The sequence below is a fragment of the Carlito syrichta genome, unplaced genomic scaffold (genome assembly GCF_000164805.1).
Source record: "Carlito syrichta isolate Samal-C Ts95f unplaced genomic scaffold, Tarsius_syrichta-2.0.1 Scaffold113490, whole genome shotgun sequence".
Taxonomy (NCBI): Eukaryota; Metazoa; Chordata; class Mammalia; order Primates; family Tarsiidae; genus Carlito; species Carlito syrichta.
The window spans coordinates 268,381-282,271 of record NW_007057586.1 but is presented as its reverse complement, the minus strand read 5'-3'; the positions used below and the strand labels follow the sequence as shown (position 1 = coordinate 282,271).

General features: G+C 43.1%; 1 protein-coding gene across 1 annotated transcript in view; it reads left to right on the top strand.

Moving 5' to 3' along the window:
• RAC1 (ras-related C3 botulinum toxin substrate 1 (rho family, small GTP binding protein Rac1)) overlaps window positions 1-13,891 on the top strand; it is a 30,889-nt gene that overhangs the window by 9,051 nt on the left and 7,947 nt on the right. The window contains exons 2-3 of the mRNA XM_021718902.1: window positions 4,585-4,656; window positions 9,192-9,309. Coding sequence (XP_021574577.1) covers window positions 4,585-4,656; window positions 9,192-9,309 — 190 coding nt within the window. The remainder of the gene's footprint in view (window positions 1-4,584; window positions 4,657-9,191; window positions 9,310-13,891) is intronic.

Genomic DNA, 13,891 nt, shown 5'->3' with positions numbered 1-13,891 from the left:
CCACTGCACTCCAGTCTGGGCGACAGAGTGAGACTCCAACTCAAAAAAAAAAGACAGTGACTGGGCACGATGACTCAAACCTGTAATCCCAGCATTTTGGGAGGCCGAGGTGAGAGGATTGCCTTGAATCAAGGGATTCGAGACCAGCCTGGGCAACTTGGTGAGACCTCATCTCTACAACACATCAAAAAATTAGCTGGACATGGTAGCAGATGCTGTAGTTCTGACTACTCAGAAGGCTGAGGTGGAAGGATTGCTGGAGCCCAGCAGGTCAATGCTGGGGTGGTTGTCAGTGTGCCACTGCCCTCCAGCCTGGACTACAGAGTGAGACTCCAACTCAAAGAAAAAAAAAAAGACAGCATAGACAGAAAGTTCTTATTTTTGAGCTTCCTGGATTCCTTATTTATTTATTTATTTTTTTGAATTGGAGTCGCACTGTCACTTTGTGGTGAATTCTGCAGGATAGAGCAGGGGAAGCAGAGATAGGTTAGACAAAATTGTAATGTCATGAGCTAGGGGAAGATCCAATATAGAACTGATGTGAACTTTGTTCCAGCAGACTCACGTTCATTTTCTTTCTTTTTTTTTTGAGTCAGAGTAGAGTGCAGTGACACTTAATGGCCACTGTAGCTCCGACACATTGTGCTCAGGTGATCCTTCTGCCTCAACCTTCCAAGTAACTGGAACTACAGGTGTGCATCCCTATGCCTGACTACTTTTTTGATTTATTGCAAAGACGAAGTCTTGCCAAATTGCCCAGGTTTTAAGCCTGTGGGCTCAATCTTCTCACCTGTACTTCCCAAAGCGCTAGGATTATAGGCGTGAGTTACTGCACTTGGCCTTCATTTTCTAGAGTTACAGCATCTTTCAAAGATTCAAAAAAGGTTGAACTGTGCAGTTAAGTATATAAAGTTGGAAATTCCAAAGCACATAGTAACTTCCAGAAATTCTGCGGTGCATTAGTTAAGGCTTGTAGCCAAATACGGCTTCTATTCTTCATGGAGGGAAAGGCTGTTACTTTGCCTAGTGCAGATGTCGACTTTGGCCTCCAGAGTTGATTTGTGCAATGTGTTTACAAGGATTATAAATATATTAGTGGGAGGGAAATAATCTTTTCCTTCTATTAGTTTTAAGAAATTAAGCAAAAAATTTATCAAAACCAGGACATGCACTTTAAAGTCAGAGTTCTGTGATTTAATCATGTTCTTACAGAACATAGATTTATAGCAAATAATGGTTGACAGAAGGATTTTAGTCAGTATCAGATTATACCAGTACCTTGAAATTCCTTCACAGTTAAGCCTTGCAAAAGATGGTGCCTCAACTGAAGATGCAGTTTACGAAGGGAAGTTTTAGAGCCGTTTAGACACAGCTTGTATTTATAGTAGCGATTTTGTTCCTCATATATACAGCAGATAGTTAGAACAGTATTTTAAAAGAAGTGCTAATGGTCCGGGCTCAGTGGCTCATGCCTATAACCTCAACATTTTGGGAAGCTGAGGTAGGAGGATTGCTTGAGTCCAGGAGTTCCATACCAGCTGAGGCAACATAGGGAGACCTCGTCTCTACATAAAATAAAAAAATATTAGCTGGGTGTAATGGTGTGTGTCTGTAGTCTCAGTTACTCAGGAGGCTTAGGTGGAAGGATCACCTGAGCCCAGAAGGTCAAGGCTGTGGTGAGCTGTGATAGTGCCATTGCCCTCCAGTATGGGCAGCAGAGTGAGACTCCAACTTTAAAAAAAAAAAAAAAAAGGCCGGGTGTGGTGTCTCACGCCTATAATCCCAGCACTTTGGGAGGCCAAGGTGAGGGATTGCCTGAGCCCACAGGTTCGAGACCAGCCTTGGCAACTTGGCAAGACCTCATCTCTATAATAAATTTTAAAAAATAATTTGTTCTAGCTACTTGGAAGGCTGAGGCAAAAGGATTGCCTGAGCTCAGCAGGTTGAGGCTGCAGTGGCCGGAAGCGTGCCACTGCACTCCAGTCTGGGTGACAGAGTGAGACTCCAACTCAAAAAAAAGAAAAGAAAAGTTAGCTCTTTTGCTTTACATTTCCAGAGCATCTTTAATAACACCTGTCACACCTATAATTTTTATGGAATGACTGCATTCTTCATTTTTTTAGTTTAATAACTGCATACAGTTCATAAGGTCTTGTTCATTGTGATATCTTTAGCACCCAGTATACTTCCTGGCATAGTACATGGTATAAATTGAAATTTTATTAATGCATACAATAGTTTAGTGATGGAGTTGATAGTTTAGAGGTGAGAAAATTGAGGCATGAGGAAGTTGAAACATGCCAAAAATTATAAGTAAGTGACAGGAGTTGGTCCTGCCTCTCAAATCCAAGGTTCTGACTCCAAATCTTAGACTCTTGCTCATACAGGTTTATTTTGACATTCTAAGCTTTTAACAAAATGTATGTCCAGTGAGTCATTTCTGTTTAGAAAGCCTTTGGGAGTTGGAGTTTACCTTCTGATGATACAATATTTGACTCTGAGATCTTTGATGGTTTTTGTTAAACCCTTCATAATGTTATGAGTGAAACAAGTATTGGCAAGACTGGATGGGCCTGTGATCTGCCCTTGTTGAGAGGTTTTCACTAAGCTAAGAGTGTAAGAGTGTGAGGGAAAATAGAAAAAAGCATTTAACTTCTTTATGGTGAATCGTGATTTATAGTAATTGAAATTAAGTGACAGAATCTTTTTTTTTTTTTTTTTTTGAGTCGGAGTCTCACTCTGTTGCCCAGGCTGGAGTGCAGTGCCATGCTTATGGCCTCCCCAGTGTCGAGCCACTGGGCTCCAATGATCCTTCCGCCTCAGCTCTTCAAGTAGCCAAGCTACAGGCATATGCTAATTTTTGATTTATTGTAGAGATGAAGTCTCGCCAAGTTGCCCTGGCTGGTCTTGAACCGATGGGCTCAGGCAGTCCGTTTCACCTCGGCCTCCCAAAGTGCTGGGTTTACAGGTTGAGCCACTAAGTCTAGCCAAGTGACAGAATCTTACTGATTACAACACCGATGTATCATCAGGACCTTGGTAAACTGACGACAGAACAGGGAGAAGACCTCATTAAGGAAAACATTTGCCTAATTACTCCTAAGGATGTCAGAGACTTGGGCTCTCACAGAAGCCCTTGAAGTTGCCCTGTAAATGTTGTAAAATTTGAATATCTTTGTTTTTTGTGAGTGGTATGCTGGTTTTCCTAATTTTTCGGTGATAGTCTCTTGAAAAAAATTCCAAGTGGTTGGGAGGCTTTCAAATACCACTTTGATTTCTTCCCAGAGACACACTGGTGATACTAATATTAGTCTGTACACATTACCAGTTGCGCAGACAGTGCTCCTGTCTCTGGAGTATTTCTTTTTACAGTTCTTTGAGAAATTTGCTTCATCATCCCTGAGCCATTGATTACTATGTCTGAAATATGTTGTGTTAACCTTGCTTTAGTGGCTTATGGTGATATGTGAGGATAGGGACAGGAGAGGTGGCTAATGAATACAGGTGAATTAATGTGAGAAAAGTTGTGTGGTTTATTGACTAAGCAGTCTCTATCAAAAGTATAGTCCTTATTGACTGCCAGAGAATGTGGTTGGATTTTAAGCTGTGCCACCTAAGGCAGCATAATAAGTTACTTGTAGAAGTAACAGAGTAGAAGTTGCTGAGGAAAGCTACTGTTTGTATATTTGTATTAATCAAAATATCTTTTTTTTTTGAGTCAGAGTCTTGCTTTGTCTCCCATGCTGGAGTGCAGTGGCACACTCACAGCCACCGCAGCCTCGGCCTGCTGGGCTCAGGTGATCCTTCTGCCTCAGCCTTCCAAGTAGCTGGAACCACAGGCATGTGCCACCACACCTAGCTACTTTTTAAAAAATTTATTGTAGGAACAAGAACTCACCATGTGCTCAGGCTGGTCAATCAAAATATCTTAAGGATAGGATTTAAAATTCTTGAATGAAAGGCTTCTACAGATGTTCACTGAAGAGACTTTTTTTTTTTCCTGAGTTGGAGCTGTCGCCCAGGCTAGAGTGCAGTGGCATGTTCACAGCCACCACAGCCTTGACCTGCTGGGTTCAGGCGATCCTTCCGCTTCAGGCCTTCCAAGTAGCTGGAACTACAGGCGTGTGCCACCATGCCAGCTAATTTTTTGATTTATGTAGAGACAAGGTCTTGCCATGTTGCCCAGGCTGGGCTCAGGCAATCCACTTGCCTCAGCCTCCCAAAGTGCTGGGATAGGCATGAGTCACCACATCCAGCTGAAGAGACTTTTTAAGTCTTAAAATGTTATTTCTGTTGAACCTTGTACTTATGTAAAGAACTATTTCTTGACTATTAGTGCTAAAGCCATGTACCTAAACAGAATGTGATGGCTCCTGACTGCCTTTCTGAGAAATTCTAGTTTACTTTAAATTTCAGGATGAAAGTGTTTGTATAGTGATAAATAAAAGGTTATAGAAAACTTTAATGCTAAGTATGTGGTATATACCTTGCTTTTTTTTTTTTTAGAAATTATTTTAACAGAGTTGGATAAGCTAGGATTACATTGATGTTGACTAAACAGCCTTTCTTTCTCTTCTTCTTTAGAGCTGTAGGTAAAACTTGTCTACTGATCAGTTATACAACCAATGCATTTCCTGGAGAGTATATTCCTACTGTGTAAGTATATTAAGTTAAATTAACTTGTCTAGGATATGTTTTTCAGAGTTCTTTGACCACTGGTTTTGCTAGAAAGCCATCCTTAATCCACATATGAACAGATACGACTTTTCTTCCTTTTTTTTTTGAGTTGGAGTCTCAGTCTGTTGCACAGGCTGGAATATAGTGGCACGCTCACTGCAGCCTTCACCTGAGGGATTCAGGAGATCCTTCCACCTCAGCCTTCCAAGTAGCTGAAACTACAGGCACACGCCACTGCAACCATCTAATTTTTTGTTCTTAATCTATTGTAGAGACAAGGTCTCGTCATGCTGCCCAGACTGGTTTCAAACCCGTGGGCTCAGGCAGTCCTCTCGCCTCCACCTCCCAAAGTGCTGGAATTACATGTGTGAGCCACTGTGCCCAGCTTCATGTCTGTTTTACATTTTTTAAATTTTAAAAGATTTTTTGGTTGTAGTCCCACTCCGTCGCCTAGGCTGGAGTGCATTGGCAAGCTCACGGCCACCCCAGCGTTGACCTGGACTCTGGCGATCCTTCTGCCTCAGCTTTCCAAATGGCTGGAACTGCAGGCATTCATTACCATGCTTGGCTAATTTTAAAAATTTATTGTAGAGACAAGGTCTCACCAAATTGCCCGGGCTGGTCTTGAACCCTTGGACTCAGGCAGTCCACTCACCTCGGCCTCCCAAAGTGCTAGGATTACAGACTGAGCCACCGAGCCTGGCCCTTAATTTTTTTTTTTGAGTTGGAGTCTCACTCTTGTCATCCAGGCTGGAGTGCAGTGGCACACTCACGGCCACTGCAGCCTCAACCTCCTAGACTCAGGCGATCCTTCTGCCTCAGCCTTCCAAGTAGCTGGAACTACAGATGCACGCCACCATGCCAGGCTAGTTTTTTTCTGATTTATTGTAGAGACGAGGTCTCACCAATTTGCCCAGGGTGGTCTTGAACACCTGGGCTCAGACAATCGTCTTGGCTCCCTAAAGGCAGCCACCTTGCCTGGCCCCATTTTTAATATAATTTAATTAATAATTTATTTTATTTTATTTTTTTGAGTTGGAGTCTCACTCTGTCGCCCAGGCTGGAGTGCAGTGACACGCTCATGGCCCACAGCCTCAACCTGCTGGGCTCTGGCAATCCTTCCGCCTCAACTTTCCCAGTAACTAAACTACAGGAATGCACTGGCTAATTTTTTGATTATTGTAGAGACAGGGTCTTGCTAAGTTATTCAGGCTGGCCTTGAACCCCTGGCTCAGGCAATCCTCTCTCACCTTTGCCTCCCAAAGTGCTGGGATTATAGATGTGAGCCACCGCGCCCGGCCCTGTTTTAAAAATATAAGTAAAATCATACTGCAATATCCTGAATTTATGATGGGGATTTACATTATTTACACATGTAAATAAAGCTTAAATTATTAATGATTTTGAATTACTGTAAGTGAATTAACTACTGGTTACTGGGTCTTTTTTTTTTTTTGGCATTACAAACAATGCCAAAAACGTCACACACATCTTTGTAAACACCTGATTATTGAAGTGAAATTGTGCAAATCAAATGACAGTGAATGGATGTTTTAAATTTTAATAGATAGCTACCAAATTGTCTAAAAGACTGTCACTTTGTTGGCTGTGACTGAAATGACACTTTAATATACACTGTGGTTAATGTGGGTTAAAATTATCTCATGAATTGCATTTCTTACCACCAGTGAGATTAAATGCTTTGAATGTTTACTGTTCATTTATAATCTCCTATAAATTGTGTGTTGAAAGTTTGCTTTTTTTTCTTGCTGATGGAACTTTTTAGCTCTCTCAGTCTCTTACTCTATTGCCCAGGCTGGCCTTGAACTCCTGGTCTTAAGCAATTTCGTTGTAGTCTCCTGAGTAGTGGAGACTACAGCTATGCACAACACCCGCCCTGATGAATTTTTTGTAAATTAAAAAAAAGTTTTTCCCCATGGTTTCTCATTTGTCTTTGAGCTTAGTTATTGTGTCTTCTGCCGTATAAAGTCTGACATTTTTATGTAAAAAAGTACCGCCTCTCCCTTCCTTGAGTTTTATGTTGTACTTAGGAAGGCCATTCCTTAAATGATGCAGAAATATTCTCTAGGATTTTTTTCTAGGATTTTTGTGGTTAAAGTTTTAACTTTAATTCATTTAGAATTTATTTTTGGTAATGAGGCAAGGACTTCGTTTTCCTTGATAGAGGAAAATATAATACCATGTATTGAATACTCTTTTCTCATGGAAGCATTGTTACCACATGTATCAAACCTTTTCTTTATGAAAGCTAGTTTGGTCATTAAATTTTATATCACATTGCAACTTTACTCAGATCTTAACTCTGTATCATATAAGACCCCCTAAAGTTTTAATGTCAAGAGTATATAAAAATACTTTTTTTTTTTTGAGTTGGAGTCTCACTCTGTCGCCCAGGCTGGCGTGCAGTGGTACGCTTACGGCCACCCCAGTGTCGACCTGCTGGACTCTGGCAATTCTTCCACCTCAGGCTTCCAAGAAGCCAGAACTACAGGTACATGCTACCACGCCCAGCTAATTTTTTATTTTTTGTAGAGACGAGGTCTTACCAAGTTGCCTGGCTGGTCTAAAAATACATTCTTGATTTTTTTTTTTTTAATCGGAGCCTCACTCTGTTGCCCAGGCTGGAGTGCAGTGACAGGCTTATGGCCACCGCAGTCTCAACCTGTTGGGCTCAGGCGATCCTTCCGCCTCAGCCTTCCAAGTAGATGGAACCACAGACATGTGCTACCATGCCTGGTTGGATTTTTTGATTTATTGTAGAGATGAGGTCTTGCCAAGTTGCTCAGACTGGTCTCAAATCCCTGAGCTCAGGCAATCCTTTCACCTCTGCCTCTCAAAGTGCTGGGATTACAGGTTTGAGCCACCGTGCCAGGCATTCTTTACTTTTAAAAGCTCCTCCATTGTATCCTTAGTTTAGTACTTGTCCTGGTTTGAATTACAATGCCAAGATTTTAAAACATGAACTACTTTCATACCAGTAGCAATTTTTTTTGAGTCAGTGTCTCACTGCTGTCTAGGTTGGAGTTCTGTGGCATGATCATGGCTCATCAGTCTTGAACTCCTAGGCTCAGGCAATCCTTCTGTCTCAGACTCTGAGTAACTGGGACTATAGGCACATACCACCAGACCTAGCTAGTTTTTTGATTTTTTTGTAGAGATGAGGTCTCCCTATGTTGCCTATGCTGGTCTGGAATTCTTAGACTCAAGCAATCCTCCCATCTCTACTTTCCAGTGTTGAGATTACAGGTGTGAGCCACCACGTAATTTTTTTTTTTTTTTGAGTTGGAGTTTCACTCTGTCGCCCAGACTGGAGTGCAGTGGCAGCTCCCAGCCACCGCAGCCCTCAACCTGCTGGGCTCCAGCAATTCTTCCACCTCAGCCTTCCAAGTAGCTGGAACTACAGGCGTGCACTACCACGTCTGGCTAATTTTTGATTTGTTGTAGAGATGAAGTCTTGCCAAGTTGCCCAGGTGGGTCTCGAACCCGCGGGCTCAGGCAATCCACTCACCTCAGCCTCCCAAAGCATGGGATTACAGGCTGAGCTCCCGAGCCCGGCTATCACCACGTAATTTTTAATGCCAGCCTTATTTTCCCTCTGTCAGCCTGTAGGCTTTTCTGGGCTGTGCACACTATTCCTATAGTTGGCTAATTTGTGTGTAGCAACCTCAAATTAATTTAAAGATTTGAGTAATTAGGTATGCTCACTTTTAAAACGTTATGAAGAGCCTTCTAAAATCAGGTGTTTTGTGTTACTACCCTATTGTTAGGTAGGTTTCTCGAAACACTGCAGAGTATAGTTCTAGTGGTGAACCGTCTTGTTTAAAATGAGTAAAAATTATGTGCATGAAAAACCCAAAAAGTGGGATTTAAAAGAGGGGCTAATTTTACACTTTATTTCTTCCTTGGGAGAAGAATCTTTTTTTTTTTTTTCTTTTGAGTTGGAGTCTCACTCCGTCGCCCAGACTGGAGTGCAGTGGCTGCTCCCAGCCACCGCAGCCTCACCTGCTGGGCTCCAGCGATCCTTCCGTCTCAGCCTTCCGAGTAGCCAGAATTACAGGCGTGCGCTACCACGCCCGGCTGATTTTTTGATTTATTGTAGAGATGAGGTCTCGCTGCCCAGGCGGGTCTCGAACCCGCGGGCTCAGGCAATTCACTCACCTCAGCCTCCCAAAGGCGCGGGATTACAGGCTGAGCCACCGAGCCCGGCTAAACTTACTATTTATTAAAGGCAGAAATTTCTTTATTGCTGACAGTAATTTGCTTCACTTAGTGTGTCTTTTGTTTCTTGACTTTTTTTTTCCCCCCGAGTTGTGGATTTGTGTTTTTGCTATTCTGGCTCTGCCCCTTTCCCTCCAGGTTCCTGCAGGGGCATTTGCTGATGTGGTAGCTCCAGGCCCATTCCCAGCCATCTCAGCATATCTCCTCTAGGATGCCAGTAGGACAGTGACTTAGGCCCCATATCTGTGACTGACTATTTTTATTCCATTCTACAGCTTTGACAATTATTCTGCCAATGTTATGGTAGATGGAAAACCGGTGAATCTGGGCTTATGGGATACAGCTGGACAAGAAGATTATGACAGATTACGCCCCCTATCCTATCCGCAAACAGTAAGGATTGCAGCTGATTTTTAATGTGTCTTTTAGAGTATACAGTTTAATTCTTGTAAGTTTAGTTAATGTATATCACCTACAGATTTGCTTATATTGCCATCATTTGAGGGTATTGAGTAATAGCAAATAAGGTTAAATTGGTTCAGTAGTAAATATCCCTCTAGATACATGCCAGGGGTTTTCTTTGTTGAGCATTACCAGCTATTCCAAGTGCTGTGCATTTTACAGTCTTCACTAAATTTTAGGGGAACCATATGAAATAGGAACTTTCTTTTTTGGTTTTGTTTATGCATATCAGGTTTTTTGTTTGTTTGTTTGTTTGTTTTTTTGAGTTGGAGTCTCACTCTGTTGCCCAGACTGGAGTGTAGTAGCATACTCCTGGCCACTGCAGCCTCGACCTGCTGGGCTCTGGCAATCCTTCCGCCTCAGCCTTCCAAGTAGCTGGAACTACAGGCGTGTGCTACCACACCTGGCTACTTTTCTTTTTTTTCAATTTATTGTAGAGATGAGGTCTTGCCAAGTTGCCCAGGCGGGTCTTGAACCAGCAGGCTCACGCAATCCACTCACCTTAGCCTCCCAAAGCGCTGAGATTACAGGCTGAGCCACCGAGCCCGGCTCTGCATATCAGTTTTTTAACAGCAGTTAGTTTGAAGATGGTTTGCTTTGTGACAGTTTTGTGCCACAGATTCAAATCAAGCAGTTAAGATCAAGGTTTCTTTAAATCATGTTAGTAAGTAATCATATGGGTTTAATAAATTTTTTTCCCATAAAATACATGATTTCTATGGTTTTTGCACCTAAATCTTTGCAATGTAGATTGAGGTTTCAGTTGTAAAATATGTCCACTGTGCCCAATCAGAAAAAACTTCTAGATAGTTTTGCTTCTATATTGGACAACTAAATGGTTTATTTAGCTAATTAGAGCAGTAGTTGGTGAAAACAGTGGGTACTTATAAGACAGTATTATGGTTAAAATCCATTTTTAAGTAGTTGTCTCACATGTGTGTCATTTCCTTACTTATATATTTGTTCATTTTAAAAAGTGTGTGTGTGTGTATATATTTATATATTTATTATTAATGTTTTTTGTCTGGTCTTACTCTGTCACTCAGGCTGGAATGCAGTGGGATCATCATGGCTCACTGCAGCCTTGACCTCCTGGGCTCAGGCTCAGGCGATCCTTCTGCCTCAGCCACCCAGGTAGCTGGAACTACAGGCTCATGCCACTGCGCCTGGCTAATGTTTTTATTTTTATTTTTGTAGAGATGGGGTCTTACTCTATATCACTCAGGCTGGAGTGCAGCAGCACGATCATGGCTCACTGGAGCCTCTGCCATCTGGGTTCAGGTGATCCTTCTGTCTCAGCTTTTTTTTTTTTTTTGAGTTAGAGTCTCACTCTCACCCAGACTGGAGTGCAGTAGCCACTCCTGGCCACCACAGCCTTGACCCGCTGGGCTTCGGCGATCCTTCCGCCTCAACCTTCCAGGTAGCTGGAACTACAGGTGCGTGCTATACGCCCCGCTCATTTTGATTTATTGTAGAGATGAGGTCTCGCCCAAGTTGCTCAGGCGGGTCTTGAACCTGCGGGCTTAGACAATCCACTTACCTCAGCCTCCCAAAGGCGCGGGATTACAGGCTGAGCCACTGAGCCGGGTCTTTCAAGTAGCTGGGACTACAGGCATGCACCACAGTGCCCGGCTAATTTTTGTGGGGTTTTTGAGAGACAAGGTCTTGCTATGTTGCCTAGGCTGGTGTCAAACTCCTTGGACTTAGGTGGTCCTTCTGTCTCAGCCTCCTAAAGTGCCAGGATTACAGGCATAAGCCACTGTACCTGACCCTAAAAGTATATTTAAAAACAGTTTTGGAGACAGTGACTGTTTGAAGTGGAACTTAAATATGCACCACAGACAACAGAGCACATTCCTTGCATTCACATCCTGTTCTCTCATTTCTTAGCTTGTGACCTTAAACAGGCTTCTTCATCTCTCTAATCTTTGCCTGCTTCCTCATAGGGCTAGATGAGCTGATGTACAAGAAGGCACACAAAGCAGTCCCTGGCACGTTGCAGACACACCAGGGTTCGCTGCCGTTAGGATTCCTTCTCATTCTAGCGAGCTTCGCAGTTCCATGTTGTGCCCAAATAAGTGGCAGCTGCTGTGGGTCCTCTCAGTAATCCTGGGTTGTTGGCCAGAAGGTTTGGGGCCAGGGAGACATCCTAGTGAAAGGCAGGCTTTGATTTAACCGTTGCTTTGTGGTTTTTTTGTTTTTTTTTCTTGAGTCAGAATCTCACTCTGTCACTCAGACTGGAGTGCAGTGGCATGCTCACCGCCACCCCAGCATCGACCTGCTGGGCTCAGGCAATCCTTCCGCTTCAACCTTCCAAGTAGCGGGAACTACAGGCGCACACTACCATGCCTGGCTAATTTTTTGATTAATTGTAGAGATGAGTTCTCGCCAAGTTGCCCGGGCTGTTCTTGAACCCGTGGGCTCAGGCACTCCTCTCATCTTGGCCTCCCTGAACAGGCTTGAGATATCTTGTCTGGTATGTTGCTTTGTTTCAAGGGGTAGTATGGATGAAAATAACTTGAGTTCCAGTCTGCTGTAAGTATTGAAAATCAACCCATAATCACCAAATGATTCAATTCTTCAATATCTTAGGAAACTGTAAACCCAGTGGGTATTTAATAATCCCAGATTTTAAATGGATATAAAAACATGTTGATTGGTAGAGTAGGAATCTCCAACTTGCTGGATACATCTGGAAGGGTGTGGTGTCACTTCTGAGAAATGAGAGCCACCCTGCTGTGACTCAGAGGGTACAGAGTAGGGTGAGGCCTTTTTTCCTAAGGGAGTACTCACAGTAAGTCAAAGGTGACTTGGCAAGAGTCCACTTGGTGTGCAAGGAACACACAGATAAGGAAGGAGGGCTCTCCTTAGATTGAATAAAGCTGTAGTTTGTGAGTCCTGAGTTCAAAGTGGGTGTAGTCTTTGTAGGACTTAGGACTTAATTTATGTTTTGTCTGTATAAGGCAGCGAACTCTTTTTTTTATAAAATAGCTGAGTAGCAAGAATAGAGTAAGACATGATTCTTGTGCTCAGGTAGCTCACAGAAAAGTCCCGTAAACCAATTACTGTGTAATCCACCATGTACTAGCAAGGCAGAGTAAGGGGGGAGCTTAAGGAGCAAAAAGGGGAGAGTGCCTAACTAGCAGTTAAAGACATTCCTGCTTGGACTCCTTCGGAGATAAGGAAATTATCTTGGCAATTAAGAGGCAGGCTCTGCTGGGCTCAGTGGCTCAGCCTGTAATCCCACACTTTGGGAGACTGAGGTGAGTGAATTGCCTGAGCCTGCGGGTTCGAGACCCGCCTGGGCAACTTGGCAAGACCTCATCTCTACAATAAATAAAAAAATCAGCCGGGTGTGGTAGTGCGCACCTGTAGTTCCAGCACTTGGAAGGCTGAGGCGGAAGGATCGCCGAAGCCCAGCAGGTCGAGGCTGCGGTGGCCGGGAGCGGCCACTGCACTCCAGTCTGGGCGACAGAGTGAGACTCCAACTCAAAAAAAAAAAAAAGAGGCAGGCCCCAAATGCTCAAATACCAGTGCCTGAAAGATCTCTTTCCTTTGAGCCACACTGTCCTGCCAAAAGGAGTTATAGGATAGCACTTTGAACTCTTGTTGACAGGGGTAACTTCTAAATTTCTCCCTAAATTGAACGTGATGTCCGATTGTTGGCTCCTTGGTCTGCAGGCCTATTTATGTGGCTCATCCAAGATCCACTCTTGAAGAACCAGTTGGAAGATTGCTTGTCCAGGGTGTCCTAAAAGGGATGTTAATGTGTCTGTGGTTACTTAATATTGACACCCTTCTCTGCTGCCTAACTCTGTGTTGCTAAGTTAAGTCTGTTGAAACCATTAATTTCTACTTAGTTCTCCAAAAGATCATAAGCTAGTAATTGTCATTTTCAGGTGAAATTATCCTTCAGGTTTTTATTTTTTTAAATTAAGTAATCATTAAATATTTTCTCTTAAAAATATTTGGTAAGTTCTGCATATTCATTTTCAGTTGGCAGGTACAGAATCAAGATAGGACCAGTATAATGCCCAGGTCCGACATCTTAACTAGTGCAGGCCACTTGACATTTATGGGCCTACTTGTGTCAGGATCAGCCGCAGAGTGGGAGCATGAGAGCGCGACCTGCCAGTGTCACAGCAAGGCCGGAGCCCTGTGTGTTCCGAGATAAAGACTCTGCAGCCGATTTGCTGAGATGTCGGTCCTCTTTGTTGGGGTCAGCCAGGATCCCAGTGTGTCATGCCAGTCTTTTCATTTTCTCTGTGTGTTCTAACTTGAGAAAGGCTTTAAAGTAGTGGGCTAGACTACTACTACAGTAGATAAGAAAGAACACTACAGTGTTCAGCTTGGCAATTTTGAGTCTCAAAATGCCTCAGCCTTTGTGAGTTTGCCTATTATTTACAAGTGGGTTAGTGCCCTCGAGCCAAAGATCACTAGGAACACACTTGTAGTTAAACGGAATTGGGTGTGCCTCGTCCAAGAAAGAGGCACACACCTGAGGGCTGTGGGT